The sequence below is a fragment of the Canis lupus genome, chromosome 16 (genome assembly GCF_048164855.1).
Source record: "Canis lupus baileyi chromosome 16, mCanLup2.hap1, whole genome shotgun sequence".
Taxonomy (NCBI): domain Eukaryota; kingdom Metazoa; phylum Chordata; class Mammalia; order Carnivora; family Canidae; genus Canis; species Canis lupus.
The window spans coordinates 27,977,630-28,001,194 of NC_132853.1; the positions used below are offsets into that span (position 1 = coordinate 27,977,630).

General features: G+C 53.1%; 2 protein-coding genes and 1 long non-coding RNA gene across 14 annotated transcripts in view; 2 read left to right on the top strand and 1 right to left on the bottom strand.

Annotated features, from left to right (window-relative positions):
- On the top strand, window positions 1–11,742 carry LOC140606425 (septin-4). Of its 7 annotated transcripts, none has more exons than XM_072779817.1 (12): window positions 1–249; window positions 5,262–5,555; window positions 5,930–6,023; window positions 6,463–6,549; window positions 7,041–7,164; window positions 9,905–10,039; window positions 10,152–10,269; window positions 10,359–10,460; window positions 10,643–10,739; window positions 10,828–10,990; window positions 11,153–11,252; window positions 11,527–11,742. In XM_072779817.1, the coding sequence occupies exons 1-12, from the start codon at window positions 247–249 to the stop codon at window positions 11,584–11,586; spliced, it is 1,377 nt and encodes a 458-aa protein (XP_072635918.1). In that variant the 5' UTR covers window positions 1–246; the 3' UTR covers window positions 11,587–11,742. The 7 variants fall into 7 exon arrangements, with proteins under 7 accessions (XP_072635918.1, XP_072635915.1, XP_072635917.1 ...); XM_072779819.1 differs by lacking the exon at window positions 1–249 and adding an exon at window positions 2,889–3,085; XM_072779814.1 differs by lacking the exon at window positions 11,153–11,252 and having other exon boundaries at window positions 94–249.
- LOC140606426 (uncharacterized) overlaps window positions 8,535–23,565 on the bottom strand; it is a 27,332-nt gene continuing 12,301 nt past the window's right edge. Inside the window, exons 5-8 of one of the 3 annotated variants that reach the window (XR_012008740.1) lie at window positions 18,684–21,586; window positions 16,022–16,161; window positions 13,736–13,866; window positions 8,535–12,890 (exon numbers count right to left, since the gene is read on the bottom strand). This is a non-coding gene — a long non-coding RNA (uncharacterized lncRNA). Of the gene's footprint in view, window positions 12,891–13,735; window positions 16,162–18,683; window positions 21,587–23,565 lie in introns of all 3 variants that reach the window. The other 2 variants (XR_012008741.1, XR_012008739.1) reach the window with 2 other exon arrangements.
- Window positions 12,245–23,565, top strand: part of MTMR4 (myotubularin related protein 4) — a 26,451-nt gene continuing 15,130 nt past the window's right edge. Inside the window, exons 1-10 of one of the 4 annotated variants that reach the window (XM_072779808.1) lie at window positions 12,245–13,159; window positions 14,608–14,646; window positions 18,273–18,362; window positions 18,717–18,833; window positions 19,362–19,444; window positions 21,219–21,379; window positions 21,496–21,592; window positions 21,770–21,883; window positions 22,988–23,184; window positions 23,434–23,562. In XM_072779808.1, coding sequence (XP_072635909.1) covers window positions 14,644–14,646; window positions 18,273–18,362; window positions 18,717–18,833; window positions 19,362–19,444; window positions 21,219–21,379; window positions 21,496–21,592; window positions 21,770–21,883; window positions 22,988–23,184; window positions 23,434–23,562 — 991 coding nt within the window. In that variant the 5' untranslated portion in view covers window positions 12,245–13,159; window positions 14,608–14,643. Of the gene's footprint in view, window positions 13,160–13,314; window positions 13,434–14,226; window positions 14,246–14,607; window positions 14,647–16,660; window positions 16,871–18,272; window positions 18,363–18,716; window positions 18,834–19,361; window positions 19,445–21,218; window positions 21,380–21,495; window positions 21,593–21,769; window positions 21,884–22,987; window positions 23,185–23,433; window positions 23,563–23,565 lie in introns of those variants that run through there. The other 3 variants (XM_072779807.1, XM_072779809.1, XM_072779806.1) reach the window with 3 other exon arrangements.

The following is a 23,565-nucleotide window of genomic DNA, read 5'->3' on the forward strand; positions in this document are numbered from 1 at the left end:
GGACCCGCCACCCACCACCCACCACCCACCGCGGGCCGCCCGCACCCCAGCAGGCGCCAGCGATCTGAGGGCAGGCCCCGCCCCAGGGCCGACTCGTCCCGCCCCCGCCGCCAGGCCCCGCCCCCGGCCGGTCCGCACTCTGGGCGGCGGGCGGGGGCCGGCGGTCCGGCGAGGTCGGCTCGCAGCTCCCGCCGCGGGTCGCTCGGGCGCTGTCCAGGAGGAGCTGGCCCGGCCCGGGCTGCAGCCATGGTAAGGCGCGGGGGCGCGGGGCGCGGGGCGCGGGGCGCGGGGCAGGGCCGGGGCGCGGGGCAGGGCCGGGGCGCGCAGGGCCCGCTGCTCCCGGCGGCTCCGCGGGGACCGGCGGCGCCGCGGCCCGGGCTGTGCGGGGCGGGAGGCGCTTTCTCCGGCTGCGGGTACAGGCGGGCACTGCTGACGGACGGCGCCGCGTCGCCGCTTCCAAGTTTCTCCCTCTGATCCGAGCAGCGACTAAGCGGGCCCGGGCCCCGGGGTGCTGCGGGTGTTCTTGGACGGAGGGGTGGGTTGGTGAGCGGAGGGGGGCCACCCCCCCGCCCCACCCCGGCCAGCAGAGACGCGCATGTTGGGCTGGGGAGGGCGCGTCAGCGACAGGCGGAGGTGAGGTTCCCCCACCCTTACCTGGGTCAGCTGTTACCTGGATGACCCCTCCTCACCCACCTACCCTGGGTTCAGGGGCCAGTATCAACTCCTTTGGAAAACGCAGAGAAGGCCTGCAAACACTGCCTTTTTCCCCAAGAGGGATGGTGAGACGCTTGGGCCCTCCTTCCTGCAGCCTGGCAAAGAGCAGTTCCTAGGCTCTTCCCACTGTGCCCTCTGCTTGGGGACCCCTGAGAGGGCAGCCCAGTTCACCATCCTACCCGTGGGATCAGGTATATCCCTCTGCCTCTGAGACAGGAACCATGGGGAAGCTTCCTTCTGCTGCATCCTACACTACCCTGCTCCCAAACCAGGTTCCTCTGCAGTAGTGGGGGGTGGGGGAACTCATCCCTGCCACCTGTCTGGAGGAGAAATAGTAACCCCAGCCAGCCTCCGGAGGCCCCCAGGTAGGAAGTTTTGATGTCTGACTGTAAGGGTTCCAGCTCTTCTCCTGCCATCCTTGCCAGAGCCTGCCACAAACACATTATGCTGGATGTCAGGGCCTCCAGGCGCCATGCCAGCCTCTCCTCCCAGTTTGGAAGCCCCCCAACCCTTGCCCTTCACATTGGGAGGCACAGGCTGTTTACAGAAGGAGAAAATCCATGACCATCCTGTGGGGCAGGATATTGGCTGTGGGCAGCCTCCAGAAGGAAACTCCCTGGGCCCACTGGAATCAGAAGCTTCCAGGTCTGGAAAGGCCAACCTTTTGGGCTTTTGTCTTTCAAGCTGTGTCCAGGATGAGGCCCAAGCCTTGGCTAGGAAGTCTTGGTGACCTTGTGACCTTCTCCAGAGGGGGGTTCCTGGGAGAGGCCAAGTGGTGCTTGTCTTTATCCCTGCCCTGCTTCTCCCCACATGGGTATGGATACACTGATTGTTCCAGTGATAGAAGCCTGAAGGAGCATAGTGCCAAGCCCAGCAGGGACCAAGAGGGGCTTTTTCTGCCACACACTAAGTTCAGTTCAGCTGAGGTCATGGTGCTTTCAACTTGGCTGAAGCCACCCTGTTCCCTTCTAATTAAAGACACCCCACTATTGCTAGAGTCCTTAGCTGTAGGCCCTTTAGGCCTAGTTCTTAGGCTGACTGGTTCATGTCCAGCCAGACTCCTCTAGAAGGGGTCTCTTTCTGAAAAGAGATCAGTGTCCCAGCTACTTTGGAGGTCGGTGGGTACAGTGGGGAGGGCTCCCCAGCCCAGGAGCACAGTGGGGTTTACATGGGAAAGGAATAACAGGTCAACATTAATAATAGTCCTGTGACTTGAAATGTACCTTCTCTCCTCAGGTTCAAAACAGCTTGAGGTATCTCTCCCCAGCCTTCCTGGGAGGCAAGGCAGGGCCATTCACAATTGGACATTGAGGCCCTAAAATTAAGACAATATTCAAAATCACAGAGGATGTTTCTCACCAAACCAGAAATACTGGCCTTCTGACTCCATGTGCATACTCCCAGCCAGATCCCTCAGCTTGTGCTTGTCTCCCACCTAATTGGCACTTCTGAAACCTCTGGGATGCCAGCCTCCCTTTGGCCGGAACTCCTGCCCCTCAGAGACCAAGTGCTAATAGCTCCTCCACTGATTCTCTGGAAGCAGTGGGGTGATGGAAGTGATATAGGTCCCCATGAGTCAGAGGTCAGGTATCCTATGGTGGGAGGAGTCCCTCTGTGGTTGGGACTGTGCAAGGGAATATAGGGGCAGATTTCTGAAGACAGTAAGGTTCTCTGCTGGGAAAACACAAAAGGACAAGGGAAGAAAAGCAGGGCTGTTCCCATGAGAACATATTTCCAGGGGATTATAAGACCTCCTACCCTACTTCAGCACTGCTTAACTTTAGTTAAGGTGAAAGAGATTGGATTCCTTTGGGTGTGGAGTCTCATGGGTGGGTGTTCCCAGGTACTGATGGGCCAGGTCACCTTGGGGACAGCTCATGACCCTCTGGCAGGCCTCGGTGTCCTTGGGGGTTCATAGGAGAGGCCAGGTTGATTAAGAGCCTGTGCTGCAGACAGACTTGGGAGGCTGGTGCTGTGCCCACCGGGGTAGGCAGCGGGCAGGCGTCATGGGATAGCCAATCAGAGTAGGAGGGGACTGCAGAGAAACAGAGTGATCCTGCTGCAGCTGAGCTGTCCTTGGAGGGTGGGAGCCAAGGGAAAGGGAGGAGGAGGGGGTGGGGAATGACATTCCACAGGCTTTTTTGGCCCCTGACAGAGAGGGGGGGGGGGGTCAAAGAGAAAGGGAAAGGAGCAAGCCGGGAAGCTGGATTACAAGAACATCGAGACCAGGCTGTTTCTGTGTGTGAGGAACTTTGCCTGGGAGATAAAATTAGACCTAGAGCTTGCCGCCAGGGTGTCCGAAGCGTGGGACATGGACCGTTCACTGGGATGGCAAGGCAGTTCTGTCCCTGAGGACAGGAATGAAGCTGGGGTAAGGTACTACTCTGGGAGATGGGGGGACCTGACCTGTCTTCCTCCTTCCTTGACTGGGATTGGGGCTCAAAGTCAAAAAATAATTTGGTCAGTGTCAGAGCTGAGGGTGGGGAGGGACAGATAGAAGGTGAAGACCCTAGTGTCCTGACTCCTTGTCTAGAGCCCCTGTGGGCTCCTTTCTGCTGATGAGCAGCCAGGACTGGCAGGGAACCCAGGAATGCTGGGTTCCTGGTGACTATTGGCAGACTGGGGATGGTAGGGTCCCCATCAATGCCTTCCTTCCTCCTTTAACTGTTGCCCCTGTGCTCAGTGCCCTTGGGGAAACCAGGTGGAGCACAGTCGTCTTCCCTCTTTCACCAAGACCAAGTGCTGGGTCACTGTGGGGTTATTCAGAGAGGCAGGATTTCCTGGAATTCCCCAGACTTTAGCTGCCAGAAAACAAGACCTGCGGCACCCCCCCCCCCCCCCCCCCCCCCCCCCCGCCCAGCCCCATCTCTTCTCTGTTGCCATACAGTTAATTGTCCAAGCTGGGACACTTTTGAGAGTGAAAAGGAAGGGGCACAACTAATCGTTATGCTAGGACAACAAACTAAGATGTATAGTTACTGTACTGGACCCCCCCCAAATATTATGGATGAGAAAAGCCTGTTAGGCTTGGTCCCTAAACTTCCACATGCTGGTTCTAGTTTCAGGCTAAAGGGCTTCTCTCCTTCCCTCTGTCCAGGTGGGCCCTGGAGACTATGGCTACAAGCAGGTGTGGGGACTTTGAGGTGACAGCCTGGAGGTAGTTCTTAAGAGACTTCCCCACAGCCTCTCTATCTCAGTCCCTTCCCTCTGGCATAAACCTGGCAATGGGCATGTCTGCCTCCCTCAATTCTTCCCTTTGTAAAATGGGGACCTGCAGAAGACTGTGGCCATCTTCTCTCTCCTGGCCCTCGCCGGGACTCCACAGTGGTCTGGGATAGCCCCCACTGGCTTGGCCAATCCCCAGAGAGTGAGTCAGCCTCTGAAGCCGGCCCTTGTCCATTGTCTGGAGGTGGCATGTGGGTATTGTGAGGCAGAGCTGAGCCCAGCAGTGCCAGGCACTCCACAAAGGAAGCTGGCTCCTAAAGGAGAGGGAAAGTTTTAGGGTCTAGAGTTGATGGCAGGAGTGAGGGGAAGCAGCCTCTCTTCCAAGTTGGAGATGGGGGAGCGGGGACAGGTGTCTACAGAGCAGCCAGCCATTCTTTGCCCACCAACCCCTGTGGTTCTCGGTTTAGTCCACATTCCCCCTGGCACTGCTGGCTGAAGCTTACTCCAGGCAGAGGTGGCAAGAGACAACTGATGGGTGCTTCCTCTTATCTCTCCCTCACAGTTAGGGGCTGCCAGCAGCCTAGTGTCCTCCTGTCCTCCCTCACTGGGTCCCTCCTGGCTCCCTTCCACCTTGCACTCAGCCTCCACTGTCAGGTTTGCCCTTCTGTCCTCAGGCCGCAGCACAGATTCTGATGTGGCACAGTGTCTGGAATAAGGGGGGTGTCAGATCAGCTGTACTGAGCTCTTTGCAGTGAGCCCTGGGAAGGGAGCACCTCCAGTAGAGTCTGTACCTTGGTCCTAGAGCTCACAGACCTGCAGTGACAGCGGGCACAGAGCCCCCTGCTGGCTTTTGATTTACCTGGGCTAGCAGCTCCCTTCAACCCTCCCTTCTTCCCTCCTGCCCCTGCCCCATTCTGACTTGACTGTCTGCACTCCCCTTGAATCCTGGACCACGTCCTCCTCTCAGCTCTAACGCCTCTATTGCTCCCCCTTATTTAGTCTGACTTCCTGGCCTTTTGAGCAGTCCCTGGCCCCTGACTTGGCCAGACCCCCAGGAAGGGCAGGGCGGTGAGCACCTTGTTGAGAGGGAGCATCAGGACTGGAGCTACTCAGATCCCAACAGCAGTTGCAAGGACTCTGGGGGCTGCCCAGGGCTGCTCCTGGATCCTGGGGTCTTTCCTGGCATCTCAGCTGGGGAGGCACAGGCGCAGGTGAGGGAGGGATGGTGAGCACTTCCTCAGGCTTGGCTGCTACTGCAGTTTCTTTCCCTTCTAACCACAAGTGCTTTCCTCTCTCTCCCTTTTGCCTTCTTTGGTCTTCCTCCTTCATTCTTCCCTTCATGGCACCTACCTACCTGCCCCACCCCACCCTCCGACCCTCAGATCAAGCGCTTTCTGGAGGACACGGATGATGCAGAACTGAACAAGTTTGTGAAGGATTTCCCAGGAAGCGAGAGCTGCCACCAACCAGAGGCCAAGACCTGGGTGTCCAGGCCCCAAGTCCTGGAGCCAAAGCCCCAGGCCTCGGACCTCTGCCAGGATGACCTGGAGTTCAGACCCCCCTCATGGCCCCAGCCCTCTGACAGCCAGCAGTACTTCTCTGCCTCGGCCCCTCTCAGCCCCTCAGCCCGGCCCCGCAGCCCGTGGGGCAAGCTTGATCCCTATGACTCCTCTGAGGTAGAGCCTCCAGCCCTGCCTTTGCCTTTCAGTGGGCTGGTGCAGGAAGACCCAGGGAGGGAGCAGAGAGATCCTGAGTGTATGTGCATGTATGTCCTGTGTGTGTGTATAGGTGAGTGTACACGCATGCATGCATGTTGAGCTGGAGCCTCTCTGTCTTGTGTCAGCCCCAGCTCTATGGTGTTGACCCCCATGTGCATTGGAAACTATTAGGATCAGGAGCCTAGCTGGTGGCCCCGGATGGGTCCTCTGAGGAGTCTGCCAACGTTCCTCTAGGGCTGGGGCAAAGACCTAGGAGGGAGACAGAAGGCTGGTGTTAGGTCCTGGGGCCCCTCCAGCCTCTCGCTAATGCACTCTGTCTTCCTGTCCATTAGGATGACAAGGAGTATGTGGGCTTTGCGACCCTCCCCAATCAAGTTCACCGAAAGTCCGTGAAGAAGGGCTTTGACTTTACCCTCATGGTGGCAGGTAGAGCAGGGGAAGGGCTGGGCTGGGGAGGTGGTGTCTCCAGTAGGGATGGTATATATATGGGGAGGGGTGGGGTGGGTTAGGAAGGGAAAAGCAGCCAGTGGCGGTATCTTTTTGCAAAATAGCCATGAACCATGAGTGGCCAAACGTGTATATGTAGGGGGTGGGGAGTGTTGAAATGGTATAAAGAACACTTAACCAACAGTTTTCTAATATTTGCCTTTTTCTATGTGACCTTGGGCAATCTCTTTCCCTCGCTGGGCCTCATTCAAATAAGAAGGCTGAACAAGCTGTTCTCTCTGCTTCCTTCCAGCTCTAGAATGCTGTGGTTCACTTGTCTCTTCCCAGTTAGATAAGAAAGCAGCTCCCACCACACCTTGTTCTAGTGGGGTTGCCTCTTGGCTAAAGCCCGTATCTTCTGCTCTCTCTCCCCCATCAGGAGAGTCTGGCCTGGGGAAATCCACTCTTGTCAATAGCCTCTTCCTCACTGATCTGTATCGGGACCGGAAACTTCTCAGTGCAGAAGGTGAGGAAAGAAGCAGGGCTTGAAGAGAGGCACTGGAAATCAAGACTCGTGCCAGAGCCTGGGGGCTGGGGCCTTCCCCAGCAGATGGGAAACCGTGGCTTTCTAGAGGGATTGGCGGCATCTCTCCATAGGCCTATCTAGCCTGGCAGCCCACCAGCCAGCTCCCTAAAGATTTGGGTGCTGGAGTAGGGCAGGGACCAGAATCCTCCTCTCTGAGTGAGTCTCTGACCCCCAAAGGATTCCAGGAATCCAAGAAAAGAGCCTGCAGCAGAGAAGAGGCTGGGGCCAGAGCCAACAGCCACCGGCATTTCCTGTGTTGGGAAATGTGCTCCTTGCTGGTTCCCAGAGAACAGGCCCCCAGGCAGCCTGGGGTGGGAAGGGGGGCAGTGTGGATGAGGCAGTCTGGGCAGCAGAGCTGGTTGGGGTGGGCTGTTTGTCCTGACTGGGCAGGTCCTTGCCCTTGCCCTGGCCTCAGTTTCCCCCTTCTCCAGAGCGGATCATGCAAACTGTGGAGATCACTAAACATGCAGTGGACATAGAAGAGAAGGGTGTGAGGCTGCGGCTCACCATTGTGGACACACCGGGTTTTGGGGATGCAGTCAACAACACAGAGTGGTATGTCTGACCAAGCACAGCCCCAGCTGCCCCCTTCCATTACACTCTCTCTCTCTCTCTCTCTCTCTCTCTCACACACACACACACACACACACACGAGTGGACACATAGGCACAGACATAACCAGAATTGTCAGGAAGAAAGTTTGTGCCCTTAGTGGGTAGCTGTCTCCTCTGGAAAGTGAGAGGGAAGGAGTTGGATTAGATGTTCTTTGATGTCCTTTCTGACTCTGACCCCAATTCTATAATGGGGTGAAGGTACAAGATAAGAAGAAAGTTTGTGCCCTTAGTGGGTAGCTGTCTCCTCTGGAAAGTGAGAGGGAAGGAGTTGGATTAGATGTTCTTTGATGTCCTTTCTGACTCTGACCCCAATTCTATAATGGGGTGAAGGTACAAGATAAGAAAGAAGAGCCTCAGAAAAACAAACACATGAAAACACGTAGCACAAGGCCTGACATCCAGTAGGTGCTCAATAAATATCACCTACCCTCCTTCCTTTTCTTTTACCAGCAACACTTTAGGTGCCACAAACTTTTTCTTTTTTTTTTTTTTTTTTAAAGGGATGAGAGTGCATTGAGGGAGGGCTGAGGAGGGGAAAGAAGAAGCAAAGGGGAAACAAATGGGTTGAGCTTGGTTTAAACTCCAGGCACCCTCTAGGCTAACTGCTAGAAAAGGCAGCTTTATCCGTACACCATCATTCTTGGCTTTTTTTTTTTTTTTTTTCAGGAACTGGAGGGATGCTTAGATAATTGTCAGACCTAAGTGAGTAGATGAGAAGGAGAATGAGTGATAAAGACAGGAGAAAAGGTGGTGCCTTTGATGAAGTTAGGCAAGGGGTGCTAAGACCACTAGACTGAATTCAGATCTTGATTCAGCATTTAGTAACTGTGTGGACTTGAGCAAATGACTGCATTACTGTTTCTTTAGCTGGAACATACCGGTCATATCACCTTGCCCAGGTGATCTGAAAATCACCCCAAATGGTGCATGAGAATGTGCATTAAAAATGAAAGTAAAGAGCTGTTTACGTTACACTAATGGGTTTTAAGATTATAATTGCAGCACCAGTGTGGGACCCCTTGTTGAAAGTTATGAATTTCAAGATGGCCACAGAAGAGAAGCAAACCAAGCATGGGCCCTTTTGAGATCAGGGCCCCATGCTGACTGCATGTGGCACGCCCAGAAAGCTGACCCTTGGGTAATTGCCTCACAGATGCATTAGACTCTTACAGACCTTTCTGTATGTGTGTTTGTTTGTTTTATTGGCCTAGCACATGGATTCATCTTCAACATCAGGGTCTTAGCCTTGAGTGGAGCGCCATTTCTTCTTATATTATTGCCCTGGCACTGTTCTGGCACATGGTGGTCTCCTTTTTTTTTTTTTTTTTTTGTATATTTTTTTATTGGAGTTTGATTTGCCAACATATAGCATTATACCCAGTGCTTATTCCATCAAGTGCCTCCCTCAGTGCCCGTCACCCAGTCACCCCCACCCCCCGCCCACCTCCCTTTCCACCACCCCTTGTTCGTTTCCCAGAGTTAGGTGTCTCTCATGTTCTGTCACCCTCACTGATATTTCCCACATGGTGGTCTCCTGATGGAAATATTCCTGGTGGATTGAGGTGGCCTCTGTGTCATCATTGCTAAGTATGTCTCAGCACCCTGGGCTTGCCATGAAACTCTACCCCAACCAACACCTGGTTTCTACTGTAGCAAGTATCATCCCCTCCTTCAGTCAATCTACTTACCTCCTCTTCCCTTCCCTAATAATAATATTTGCTTGGCATTTCACAGTACACAGTGCACCTCTACATATGCTTATTTAGTAACCAGTAGGAGTTTATTGAGCATATACTAGGTGTCCAGCCAGTGCTGGGCATTTTAAGGGACACAGAATAAGTATGAATCATCCTTGTCACTGAGAGGCTTATGGTCTAGTAGTAGGGGTAGGAGGAGTGGGGGCAGCAGTTCTCTTACATGTGGGTCAATCAACTTAAGTTAGTAAATAGGTCAGGTAATGTAGCAGCAAGCATGTTGAAGAGTCAGAGGCCAAGGGCTTGAGTGGGGAGAATTAGCTCGCTAAAATGATATGGATTGTCTCCTAGATGCTATAGATTTAGTTCCTTCGTGTATGAAGTGAAAGTGATGATGCTTATGTGTCCACCTATCAGGGCACCTATCAGTGAGGATGAAACTAAGTAACAGAAAAGCAAAAAGACTTGAAAATTGGGAGTTCTTGAATATATATGTACACGATTTGACTGTGTGGTGGAGAGAAGGGGAGAGCAGTCAGTGTATATTGATGTACACTGGAAGGAGTGAAGAGATAGTTCTTAGATATGGCCTTGAGGAGGATAGGGTGGTTCAGAGGGGTGGAGCAGAGGGTAGGACCCATGAACAAAGGTTCTGAGGCTGGACTATGAACCTGACTAAGGGCTGCCCTGGCTTCCAGTTGGTGTTCACTTGCAGGTACCTTATTCTTATTGGTTTGTTTGGTCACCTAGGCCTTTTCCTCTCATCAAACTAGTATTTATTGAACTTTGTGCTCAGTCTGATTTTCTAGTGGGGCAAGTGAGATACACCCGTCCCACCCAGGTACCACCCTGCAGATGTAGTAAAGCAAGCCAGGGAATAACAAAGTCTTGGGAACACTGCTTAGGGCGTGGGCTACTCTGTAGCCCCAGAGCTCATGAGGCAGCCCCCACTCCCACAGTTTCTCTGCTTTTCTGTCCCTGCCGCAGCTGGAAGCCTGTGGCAGAATACATCGACCAGCAGTTTGAGCAGTATTTCCGAGACGAGAGTGGCCTGAACCGCAAGAACATCCAAGACAACAGGGTGCACTGCTGCCTGTACTTCATCTCACCCTTCGGCCACGGGTATGGTCCGAGCCTGAGGCTCCTGACACCACCAGGTGCTGCAAAGGGAACAGGCTGAGAGCACCAGGGCAGGGCTGCCACCAGCAGGTGGTCACAGATTCCTGTTCCCCAGGCTCCGGCCACTGGATGTTGAATTCATGAAGGCCCTGCATCAGCGGGTTAACATCGTGCCTATCTTGGCTAAGGCGGACACACTGACACCTCCTGAAGTAGAGCGCAAGAAACGCAAAGTGAGGGAAGCTGGTGGGGGGAGGGGAGCAGGTGGGCTTCTGGAAAGGATGGGGTCGCCAAAACTGTGGGCCCCTCATGTGTTTGTCAGATCCGAGAGGAGATTGAGCGGTTTGGAATCAAGGTCTATCAGTTCCCCGACTGTGACTCTGATGAGGATGAGGACTTCAAATTACAGGACCAAGCCCTAAAGGTGGGGCCAGCCCAGGGCATCCCTTTTCCATTTTGTTTCTTCTGGGCAGAAGAGGGAAGTCGAATTCGATTTAAGGGGTGGGAGAGGAACCTGGTTTCCTAGAGTGAAGCAGAGAAAATAAAGATGGAAAGGAACAGGTAAGAATGGGGGGTACTGACAGGCCCTCCCCCCACTTCTTCCAGGAAAGCATCCCATTTGCTGTAATTGGCAGCAACACTGTGGTAGAGGCCAGAGGGCGGCGTGTTCGGGGCCGGCTCTACCCCTGGGGCATCGTGGAAGGTAAAGCACTGAGCTTGCGACCAGGGAGTCTCCTTGCCCTCAGTGGCTCTCCCCATGCTTCTGGCTGACCCCTAGCCTTGCCATGCAGTGGAAAACCCAGGACACTGCGACTTTGTGAAGCTGAGGACAATGCTGGTGCGTACTCATATGCAGGACCTGAAGGATGTGACGCGGGAGACACATTATGAGAACTATCGGGCACAGTGCATCCAGAGCATGACTCGCCTGGTGGTGAAAGAAAGGAATCGCAAGTATGGCTAGCAGCCAGGACAGAGCTGGCCGGGAGGGGGTCCCAAGCACAGCCTTGGATGAGAGAAAGCCCTTCCTTTGTTCTTCTACAGGCCCTGGACTCAATCCAAGCAGGTGCCAGGGTCCCCCTAGCCTTACCAAGCCCCCTTTCCCATTCCCTTTAGCAAACTGACTCGAGAGAGTGGTACTGACTTCCCCATCCCTGCTGTCCCACCAGGGACAGATCCAGAAACAGAGAGGCTGATCCGAGAGAAAGATGAGGAGGTGAGAGCAGTATGGGGTGGTAGGGATTGACAGTATGGAGGGTCCCTGCTTAATTATAAACGTTCAGTATTTCTTGGTTTGGGAATAGGAAGATCCCTGGCCCTGGTACCTTCCTGGGTCCTGGATTGGTGGATTGATTGTTCTACCTGGGTCTCCATCACATATCTGGACTACCATGCCCATGCCCAGGCTAAGGGATAAGAGTTTGGGGGCACTCCCCTAACACTGTAGGACTCTCTAAAAGGCCCCATTTTGCTATGTGTGCCTGTTCCAGCTGCGGCGGATGCAGGAGATGCTGCACAAAATCCAAAGACAGATGAAGGAGACCCATTAGTTTTCAATCCTGGATATTTAAATCTCCTCTTTGTCCTGCCCAATGCCGGCCCCTCCCAGCACCAGCTCTGCTCAGTCCCCTGCAGCTACTGCCACTTCGCCTTACATCCCTGCTGCCTCCCCAGAGACTCAGAGGAAATAAAGTTTAAGAAATCTATAGCTGCCTTCTGGTGTCACTGTATCTTTACCACCTCCTGGGGACCAAGAATATCCTAGGACCCACTTTTGAAAGGGTGCTGAAGGAGGGTGCTGGTGTCTGGCTTTTAAGTAGGAAAGGGGGAAAAGGGGAAACTTTTCCTCTTCTATGCCAGGGTTCAGTCTCTGCCTAGGATCCAACCTGGCCTCTCCATGGTACTGACCACATCTATCCTGCCCCTCTTATCTGGGGCCCGATCCTCTCTCCCATCTTTTCCATATACAGAATTTTCAATTCTATAGAAGCTTTGGATCTAATATCTGCTCTTGGTAAAACATGGTATTACTTACATGCAGCTTCCTGACTTCCTATTTCCCCTGATTTGGGGAAGGGTATATACAGAATTAAGCTCTGCATTCTAGGAAGCCTGTAATAGAGAGCCCTGAACAAATAGTGAAACCTTTGTGATCATCCAACACTATAGTAAGTGTTGGAAATGAGCAAAGTACAATCGCTGTCCTGGAAGAGCTCAATATTCCTGTAACAAATATAAAGCATCTGCGAGGTTGCTGGAGTCAAAGCTGTGAACACGGGCAAAGTTCCTGTTTTGCTGGAATTTCCCAGCTGTAGTAAAAGTTCCAATGTTCAGTAAACAGACACGTGAAGACATCCTGGCCCCGGGGCTTGGTATTCAAAGCCTTCAGGCCAGCTCCCCAAGTGAAGCTAGCTGTTCCACGCTAGCGATTCAACGGTTCTCCATTGCTGCCGCGTTGGTGGTATCGCAAGGCCACGGCGACCTCCAGCGGCCACCGTCCGCCATGCTGCCCGCTCTGGTTCCCCAGAGGGGAGAGAGGAAGGGAGGAGCGAAGAGCGGAGTCCTGTTCCCACTCTCTTTACCGACTAAGAGGTGGCAGCTGGCTAGTGGTAATCTGAGGCCCAGATTAGGGCTGACGGCACCACGCAGGTCCTGAAGGACAGCAGGGTCGGTTCGCTGATGCGAAGTAAGGGTTGGAAGAACCCGTCACGACGCAGAAGAGAGGACGCCCTCCCGCCTCCAGTCGAAGATCGAAGACCGAAGACACAGCCTCGCGCCCAGGCCTCCCTCCTTCTCAGCCTGCGGGGTCCTTTCTCTCCGGGTTTGGGACGAGATGGTCGCAGCGAAACCAAAACTGGAAATGGATAAACAGGTGCCACCGGGGACCTTTTTGAGAACTACACCCCAGGCGTGGTCGTCGCCGGAAGTGGCTGTGAGGCCTGTGCCCCTGCAAGGCCCCGCCTCTAACTGCGCTACCAGTAGGCGACAGCCACCCCCACTTCCGGCCCCTGGAACTTCATCCAGCAACCCCCCTTTTGCTGCTCTCTCATTGGCTGCCGCAGGGACGCGCTGTGATTTCCCATTGGTCGAGCCTCCTCTCCGGGCCGTGCCTCCTCCTTCCAGGTACTGTCTTGTCTTCCGTCACCCGATAGGCTAAAGGCTGGGAGGGCGTCTGCCCAACTGGACCAATGAGCGGAGTGAAGAGTGAGGGCGGCGGCTGCGTGGCGGGGGCAGGGAGGGACTTGGTGTGGCTATTGGCCAGGGCGGGCACAGACCAGAGATACGATTGGTTGGGGAAAGAGGCACTGTGGTGGGGTCGAAGCTGCGCGGCCTCGGCAGCTGGGGAGACGGAAGTGGTGAGAGCGCGGCCTCGGAGGGTCGGGCGGACGCCGCCTGGGTGAGTCACCGTGCCCCGTGCACTGCCAGTCTGGGAACCGCAACGACCGCATCTTGCCCCGCCCCTCCTCAGCCCCTCCGGCTTACATGGGCCCCGCCCTCTGTCATTCGGGGCCCCGCCTCCGAATCTTTAGGCTCCGCCTCTAGAACCTGGACACCTGGGCTCTCCTGCCAGCCTGGCCCGCCCCCCGGGACCAGATCCCCTTGGTCCGGGAGCCCTGGGCATCCCAGGCCTGGTCCTTGTCCCTCCTTCCCTCTTTCCATTTCCCTGAGGCTGCGTGCCAGTGGGCGGTGAGGTAGCACCTTTGGTCTGCTTTTTGCTGGCTCCCCCGCGAGGAAGGGTGGGCTGTGATCAGGAAGGCAGGAAGGCCGGCAGGACCACAGATGGAAGCTTTTATCCCCGCAGCCTTCTGCAGGGCGCTGCTGGACCGTTCCTGAGCTCGGATAGCGGGCATGAGGGAAAGTGTCAGTAAAACCTGGGCCTGGCTTCCTAAGTGGGCCAAGGAGGCCTATCCTGAATTTCTGTTGCTTGGGCCCAACTGACAGGTATTGTTCTGAGGCCTGGGCTGGCCTGATACTGTCACTGTAGTGTGGCCTCCTCCCACATACCTGCTTCCCACTTGGTGTCATATACGTTCAACAGGACCTATTCAGTCCTGCTGCCCAAAGGCATTCTGCTCACAGGTTGTGGTTCCCTCCCTCTTGTCCTCTGCTCTGGACTCTGCCCCCAGTAAACAGGTCAGGTGGGTGCTACTCCCAGACTTAGAGGCTGGCAGAGCATTCCTGTGGATTCATGTCCCTCCAAGGCCAGAAGTAAGTCCTGGTTGGGCAGCCTCTCTTTTCAGAGTTGGCAGTCTTGCTTTCCCCAAAAAAACAGTGTTTGGAGTGTTCTTCTCTTTCTGGTCTGGAAATCAGGACTCTTTGAGTTCTGAATAATCTTGGATGACACTCATTCCTGCCCCAGAACTTTGTGGCCGACTCCATGCCCTGCAGAATTACTTGTTGCCTTCTTCCCATGTAGCTCACATTGCCTCTGTCTGGCATGGGGACTTGTGGAGAGGCTGGATTCTCTGTGAAATTCTCTGTAGAGGTTAGGAGTAGATGTGTGTCCTTTGCTGATTCTAAGGTAATGTTAATGGTGCTCTTTAATCTTATGTTTCTCTGTTTTCTTATAGTAAGAAGCAGGCAGCCAGGACCCTCACCACAGTAGAATGGTGAGTATTCTCTTTCTTCAGACCCTTGTGATTTCTGTAATCTTTCTTTCTCTGTGAAGCTGCCCTGCCCCTCCTGGACCTTGAGCTCCATGCTACTCTGTTCAGCCTCTAAATAAGTTCATCTGTCCTGGAAATAAATTAGGGTTTCTTTAGATTGCAAAACACCAACCAGTATACAGCATTGGGACAGGAAGCCTCTGGAAGTCTTTTCTTGCACGTGCTATGTATGCCATACCTTCCTGATACTCCCACTGGCTCTCTTAACCTTTCATAATGGCCCTTCTCTTGCTTTTTTTGGGGGGTCCCTGGTGGAAGCTCTCTGCTCTGGTCTGGAAAACCAGGCCTCCTTTATCTCAAGATTTTCCTACTTCCCAGTGGGCTTCTTGAATGTTGTTGGTGCTGTATCAGGAGTGACTCCACCAAAACAGTGAGGCTTCTCCAGCTCTAAGATACCGCTTCTTTTAAGCTACTGCACTCAATACCTCACTGGATATATAGCAGGATAGCAGCCTCAAGGTGCCCAGAATATCAACTGGGTTGGTACAGGGGATGGGAATGAGGGGGATAATGATTCTGTCCACCTTCTGAAATACCATTCTGTCACCTCAGGTGAATTCAGGGAACTCCTTACTTAACCCCCGAGAACTAGGAGGAGGAAGCAGTGAGAGAAAAAGAGAGTGGAGAGTTGCAGGCCCTGGCCCATACCAGGCCCTTGCTCTGGCTGTATCTTTTCCGTTTCTTCATGTGTCGCTTGTGCAGGTTAAGGAATTCAGTTGGTGAGAGGACTCTCTCCTTCCTTCCATAGGCATGTGGGGATGTGGTTCTGGTCTTGTCCTAGAAAGCCTCCTGGTCTTGGTCCCCACCAACTGGTGGCCGCTTTCCTTTTTCTCCTCTGCGACACTCCAAAAAGACCATGGGCTTCCTTGTTAGCCTACTCTAATTTTGAATCCTCGCATCACCGCTTAAATAGCTTAGGTAAATTGTATATTTTCTTTCTGTGCCTGACCTTTCACCAGCAAAAAAGGATAAAGCTTAATTCTTGGGGAGTTGAAAGATTTTAGTGATGTAATGTTTGAAACATGTCTGGCTCATAGTAGATGCTTAATACAAAGTCAGGTTTTCTCCTATATCCCCTTGTCCCCCAAAGCCCTGGTTTCTGAAAGTTTCCAGGCATATGAAGCATGGGGTTCCAACCAGTTCCTTCTGTGACTCTTGGTGATACTTTGAGCCTCACTGCTCCTTATTCCTTGGCCCTCTACCGTACCCCCTCTATACCCTACTCTTGGGTTTCGGGTTTTGTTTTTGCATAGCTCCATAGTTTTAGTTTTCTCTTTCTCAGCCTAAAAAAATTATTCTCCAAGAAAGATGTTCTTACCCAGACATCAGAGGATGTGAAACAAGGGGAAGATGGAGCTGACGGAGTAGGGTTGGGTGGGGGCCTTGGAATAAAAACACTCAGAGAACTCCCCTTTCAGGAGTGTGGAGCGACCAAGCTGGCAAAGACCAGTGTCCGATCTACGGGGCAAAAAAAGGAGTGAATTTAGTGACGTCAAGGGGTTGGAGGATAAGGACACTGATGGACAGGGGTATGGTGGGTGGTGGTTTTGTAGGGAAGGGAGGAAGCCTTGAAACTGTAGGTGAGCTTTACCTTGGGAATTCGGAACAGGTACTGGGGGAACTCAGAGTGGGGAGGGCATGGGGACAGGGTGTGAAAAGGGAGTTGTGGGATGGCTCACCCGGGAAATATGGGAAATGAAAAGATGTAGGAGGTCTTGCCTTACCCTCTCACGCGGTCTGGGGGCAGTCCCACAGCGTCCCCGGAGGACGCCCTCGCACCGGGTGGAGGGGCCGCGAGGAGGGAGGAGTCTGGAGCCGTGGGCGGGGCCGCGAGATCCGCCCCACACCCCCGCCCTCCCCGTGCGGCCTGGGGCGCTCCCCTCGCCTGGCTCCCCTCCCTTCCGCGCTCGTGCCTGAGGGCGGAGCCGGGCTCGCTCCATTGTGGAGAGGAGGGGAGAGGCGCGCGGGAGTCGCGCCGAGGCCCCGCAGCCAGGGATCTCGACTCCTGGCCGCCGCGGCTGCACCTGGCGGGCCCCGCAGCCGGGATGCGGCGGGCGCCCGGCACTGGCGGGCAGCGCAGCGGCTCCGGGGACATGTGCGCTGGCCCAGACCGCCCGCGACCATGAGCCTGACCGCCCGCGTCTCCTGCTCCATGCTCAGCTGCTTCGTAAGTGTTGGCCTGGCCGGCGGGGGCCCCGGGGGGTCCCAGTGCTTGCTGCACCCGCAGCCCCGCCCAGGGCCAGCCCTTGCGATTCCGAATTTTAGCCCATCCCCCTTCCCATTGCCCCTGCCAGGCAGCCGAGGGGGAATTCCCTTTTCTTTCTTGAACTTGCTTTCATCTTCGGGTGCCGGGGATGATGGAAAGCCCGGGGTGGAAATTCTGTGACCCATCTTGGCCCCGCCGCCGCTGCCCTTGACTGCAGATCTCCAGGCCCCGCCCTGCAGGGGTACATCCCTTTCCCTCCGCCTCTCCATCTTGGTCCCACCCGCCGCATCCTTGCTGGGGGATGTGGGATGTGGCTGCTCAGGGATGTTAGGGGGCCAGCTGGCTAGCACGGGATGTCTGAGCTGTTTCCCTGGCTCCAGTCCCCTCCCCCTTCCAGCACTCCATACCTCACCTGACACGCCAGTCTTTTCTCCTTGACTGTCCCCCAGACAGCCTCTCTTCTCCATCTTCCCTGCCTCTGCAGGGCTCCGTACCTCTGCATCATTCCCAGCCCTCCCCTCCTCCCCCCTCTGGCTTCGTGCTCCTTCCCAGCTTCCCCCATCTGTCCTCTCCTGTTCCCACCCCTCCCTCCTTACCCCACCCTCACCACCCCCGTAGCTGGCTGCCAGGCCTCCTCTCTCTCCCCTGGCCTTCCTTGGGTCTCCTGGCTTCTCCCAGGCCCGTGGATCCCCTCTTCACCCCTTCCTGGTGGTTGGGAGAGGAGTTACTTCTGCTTGCTATGGGTATTCCTTAGGAATTCCCCTCTCATCAGCAGGCAGGGCAGGTTGCTTGGCAGGTGATAGGGGCTCTTTAGCAGTGTGAACCTAACTGGAGGATAAGCTCGGGTTCCAAAACACATCCTCCTTTTGAAAGCATCCATGAAGGCCCTCTAGAGGCATGGGACTGAATCCCCCAACCCACTCCTCTTTGTCTCCTTCACCTATCCGATTGGAGTGTCTGTGGCCTTCGGTGCCTGCTTTCCCTCCTGTCTATAAGCAACATCTATACCTGGTTCCTTTTTCTCAGGGCAGCACTTCCTATTCCCACTTCTGTCTTACCCTCACTTTTTTTTTTTTTTCTTTTTCTTAGTTTTCTCTCTTCCTCCATTTGGGAAATTTTGGGTCTATTTAGTTCTGCTGCTGTTTGACGAATACAGATTCCCAGTTCCTCTTTGGCTTAATAGGCTTCAGTACCCCCTCCACCTCACCCTCCTACCAAGCCTGGCCTCTTGTCCATCCTTTGGTGACCAAACCTTTATAAGTGTGTGTGGTGTGTATGTAGGTTTATTGAGGGGAGGGGAGCAGAATGAGGTCTAATGGGCCAAGTGGAGCCTGATGACTTAGGCCTGAAGCCTTCCCCACAGGGTGAGGAGGGGCCCCCCAGCCTGGAGTACATCCAAGCCAAGGATCTGTTCCCCCCCAAGGAACTAGTGAAAGAGGAGGAGAATCTGCAGGTAAGGAGGAGTTGGGGGCCCAGGGTGGGTGGAGCTCTCTGCTCAGTTAAAAACACCTTTCCCTCCCTCCCTTCAAACAACATCTCCAAGGGATCTAGTACTGGGGCTTTGGCTTCCTGTTTCCGGGTCTCTAGAGGGAGGGGAATCTGTGTATGTGCATTATGGAGCCTTTGGCCCCAGGGAAGGAAAGGCAGCTTTCCTGTACGGCTGTTGCCTGGTGCCGCTACCGTGGAGAGGACTCTTCTGTTTTTCCTTGGCCCAACTTTTCCAGTGGGCATCCCACAGGTCAAGGTTGGGGAGGGGGATGGAGGGGTGACTTACTTCTGGACTGAAGGTCCCTCTGCCCCTCGACAGGTGCCCTTTGCAGTGCTGCAGGGTGAGGGAGTGGAGTTCCTGGGCCGGGCAGCCGATGCCCTAATTGCCATCTCCAACTACCGGCTGCATATCAAGTTCAAAGATTCTGTCATCAACGTGAGTTCCCGTCTTGTTCTCCCACACCCAAGGCAGAATCCCTGCCTGGTTCACAAGTGTGAGTGCTCCAGTGCTGGACTTGATCATGTCTCCAAAAAGTTGGGGTGCCCTTCTTTTCAATAACTTTTCATTTTCCTGCTTCCTTCTCCTAGCTATAGGTCTTTCTGCCTCTCTTATTCTTCCTTCTCCTCTTCTCTCTTTCCCTCACTCTGTTGCTCACCCTTGTAAGGGGTATAGCGGCATTGTTGGAAGAGTGCCAGTTCCCAACTGTGTGACCTTGGTTCGGTCACCCAACTGAGGCTCTCTTTCCTCCCTCATAATTTGGTGTGAAAATATCTGCTCTGCAGGTTTCTCATGATTATTATTTAAGGTCGCATATGTAGAGGACCCAGCACAGTTATCAGGCACTTAACTGGCCCTCAGTAAATGTTGGTTTCCTTCCTCATATTGCTGCATCAGCATCTAGGCTGAGGTGGGCATGAGTGATGAGAGTGGGGATCTGAGCTTTAGTTTGCCTTTCCTCTGAAGGTCCCCCTCCGGATGATTGACAGCGTCGAGAGCCGTGATATGTTCCAGTTGCACATTGCCTGCAAGGACTCCAAAGTGGTGAGGTGAGAATAGTGTGGATGGACTCACATCCTCTGGCCCTAGTCTTACCCGGACCTCTCTGATAGAGGGTTTTTCTGGAGCAAGAAGAAAAAATACTGCTTCCCTTTCCCAATTTGGGAGAAAATATAGAAGCCCTGTCTAGGTTGGGAGGTCAATTTTACTAACCCACAGTATCTTGACCTGAGTAAATGCGGATAAAGCAGAGCTCGTGGAGTTATCATAGGGCTTAAATTGGATAATGAATGTGAATGCACCTAGGATTGGCATAGAGCACTCACATTATTGTTGGTTCATTTATTAATTCACTTAACATTTATTGAGCAGTCTACTCTATGGCAGACTGTTATAGGCACTGGGGATACAGCAAGAACTAATAGAAAAATTTCCTGTCTTCATGGAGCTTATATTCCAATGGGTAGATGGCAGCAGTAAATAATGAGTAAAATATGTTAAATGATAGTAAGTGTAAAGGTGAAAAATAAAGCAGGAAGGGGGATATGGAGTGCTATGGGGGTAAAGGTTGTAGCTCTAAACAATAGTATCAGAGAAGATTGCACTGACATTTGAGTCAAGACCTGAAGTGACCATGTGGTATTTGAGTGAAGAGGGTGCCAGACAGAAAGAATAGTGAGTGCAAAGGCCCTGAGGTAGGTGTTATGCCTAGTGTATTAGAAGAATAGCAAAGTGGCTAGTGTAGCTGGAGTGGAGTGCAGGTAGGTTATAAGATCTGAGAGGTAAGGGGGATGTCAGGGTGTCATAATGACAGGATTTTACTTTGAGGGAAATGAGAAACCACTGCAGGGTTTTCAGCAAAGGAGAGATATGATCTGATTAATGTTTTATAGAATCCCTCTGGCTGCTATATTGAGAATAGATACAAGGGGTTCAGGCGCAAAGACAAGGGCAAAAGCAGAAGGAATAGTTAAGAAGCTATTGTAGTTAGCCAAGTGAGAGAACACGGTGGCCTGGCTAGGGTTCAGATTGGTGGAAGTGTTTAGATTTTTGAAGGTAGAGATGACAGGATTTGCTGACAGATTGGATATGAGAGAAAGAAGAGTCTGGAATGACTCCAAAGAACATTAAAAGAGTGTCCAGCTTAGAGTCTGTCATGTACTTGGGTCTGTAGGGATTCAGAAGGAGAATCGCACTGGTCTTCCCTTCAAGGAGGTTGAGGTCTGGTTGCTAAAGGAAGATTCAACAGTGACAATTTGCTATGGAAAAACTTAGTTTAATGCTCTAAGCATATTAAGAATCAGGGAGGAAGGGGTCTGTAAAATGGAGTGGGCTGGGAAGGCTTCAAGGAAGAGGCGGTTCAGAGTATCAGTAGGATGTGGTTTGGCCCAGAGGAGGCGTTATCAAGTGGAGTGAAAAAATAGGGAGTCCGGAATGGTGTGAAAAGGACTTCCTGCCTGAAGCAGGAGTCATGAGAAAACATGGAGTAGCAGACATTCAGGGATGTGTAGCAGAGTTTAGATCTGATATAAGAAATGGTAGTGCCCCTTTAGAAGGGACAAGTATGTCCCAAGGACTAGAGTTCTTGGGAAAACAGTTGTCCAAAGGTAAGTTCTCTTGGGTGTTGGCCAGTGTCCCTGGCCCTCCCCAGGGACTCCATGCCTTACCTCCTGTTTTATTTATTTATTTTTTATTATTATTTTTTCTTACCTCCTGTTTTAAAGCAAGCCTCTCCCCGCAGCCTTCTTGTGGCCTTGTTTTTGACCCTCATGGCCCCAATGGAAACCTGCCTCTTGTCTCACTCTGTGGCTTCTTGCCTGGCAGGTGCCACTTCTCTACCTTCAAGCAGTGCCAAGAGTGGCTCTCACGGCTAAGCCGGGCCACGGCAAGACCTGCCAAGCCTGAAGACCTCTTTGCCTTCGCCTACCATGCCTGGTGCCTGGGCCTGACTGAGGAGGACCAGCATACCCACCTGTGTCAGCCAGGTAAGGCCAGGCTGTTTTATTTGGGAGACTTCATCTCTCTTGGTTCTTAACCCTCTTCCACCCATGGACATGGTGCACTTGGATGCTGACAGGCAGGCATGGGGACTGTGTTGCAGGAGAGCACATACGATGTCGGCAGGAGGCTGAGCTCACGAGGATGGGCTTTGATCTGCAGAATGTCTGGAGAGTCTCCCACATCAACAGCAACTACAAGTGAGAGGGCAGGGGGTGGAGAACCAAAATACCAATCCAGACTTAGACCTTGCGGGGCATAGGCCCTGGTTCTGTAAGATAGGATTCCTGGTCTCTCTTCCCACAAAGCCATCCCTGGGGATCTTGTTATTACAAGTCTTGGATCACACTTGGTGACCCCATCTGGTTTCTCCGCAGATTGTGCCCCAGTTACCCCCAGAAGCTGCTGGTTCCTGTGTGGATCACAGACAAAGAGCTGGAGAACGTAGCTACCTTCCGCTCCTGGAAGCGGATCCCTGTGGTTGTGTATAGGTGAGGGGTAGGGGATAGGAAGTAGGGAGGACACTTTTTATGCAATAATAGTCAGAAGTGGAGATTTTGCCTGGTTGACTGGGAATTGACATCCTGCAGGAAATGAAATAATTTCAAATCAAAAACTGCCACAGCTTTTTTCTTTTAAAGATGAGGCTTTGGGAGATTACTTTACTTTTTTTTGGAGAATGTGTGTGTGTGTGTGTGTGTGTAAAATGTTGCATTAACGTGTGTACAATGTTGTGTGTGTAAATTGTTGCATTAGAGCAAGGATTGGCAAACGATTGCCTGTGAACCAAATCCAGCCTGTTTTATGTACAGCGCCTAGTGCTATGAATGGTTTTTACATTTTAAAAAATTTAATTAATTTAATTAATTTTTTTTAAAGATTTTTATTTATTCATGAGAGAGAGAGAGAGGCAGAGATACAGGCAGAGAGGGAGAAGCAGGCGCCATGCAGGGAGCCTGACACGGGACTCGATCCTGGGTCTCCAGGATTAGGCCCTGGGCTGAAGGTGGCACTAAACCGCTGAGCCACCCGGGCTGCCTGGTTTTTACATTTTTAAAGGGTTAGTTTTTTGGTTTTTGTTTTTAAACCAAGAAGAAAGAAGAATGTGTGACAGTGACATGTGAAGCTGAACATTTATTGTTTGTTTCTTTACTGAAAAAGCTTGCCAATCCCCTGCACTAGAACATTGTAGCTAAAATAGTGTGAGACAGACAGTAGCTATGGGGTTTGGAGCTGTTCTGCCCTGGGCTAAGGCTTGTTCTCCTGCTGGGTGTCTGTACCTGGAGCAGGTGTTGTGCAGATTTAAGAAGTCAGGGTCACCTTGGCAACACAGAGATCATTTGAGAAATGTGTAAACTATAAACTTTGTAAACTTTGTTTACAAAGACAGAACTTTGTAAACTATAAAGCCCTCTAGATATGTCAAGGGCTTTTGGTTGTTATTATTGTGACCTGGGTGAGCTGGTAGCCCCTGTTGGCTCTGGAGATCTTGGTCTGGCCTCCTGAGGCCTTGGTAGTAGGCCTGGGGCGGGGGTGGGGTGGGGTGGAGGGGGCTGCAAATGGCGAGGGCATGATGGTTTCTTCCATTTTGTCAGACACCTACGCAATGGAGCTGCAATCGCCCGCTGCAGCCAACCTGAGATCAGCTGGTGGGGCTGGCGCAATGCTGATGATGAGTACCTGGTCACGTCCATCGCTAAAGCCTGTGCTCTGGACCCGGGGACAAGGGCCACTGGGGGCCCCCTCAGCACTGGGAATAGTGATGCCAGTGAGGCATGTGACACTGACTTCGGTAAGGTATTGAGGGTGGTGCGGGCCCCCTGGAGAGCAGGTTCCCTCCTTGGCCTCATTGGCTTTCAGAGAGCCCCCAGTGAGAGGATGGGAAGAAGATGACTTAGGGTGCCAGTGTCTCTGCCCTTTGGGAGGCTGTGGGGGGACGAGGATCTCCAGTTGTAAGTTCTTTTCTTTAGAGAGAGAATGTTCCAGGGCAGGGTGAGGCTGGGCTGGCTGACCCAGGGTCTATTCCCTGCTGTGTGTTTAGATTCCTCCTTGACTGCATGTTCTGGAGTGGAGAGCACAGCAGCCACCCAGAAGTTGCTGATCCTGGATGCTCGATCCTACACAGCGGCAGTGGCCAACCGGGCCAAGGGTGGAGGCTGTGAGTGCGAAGGTA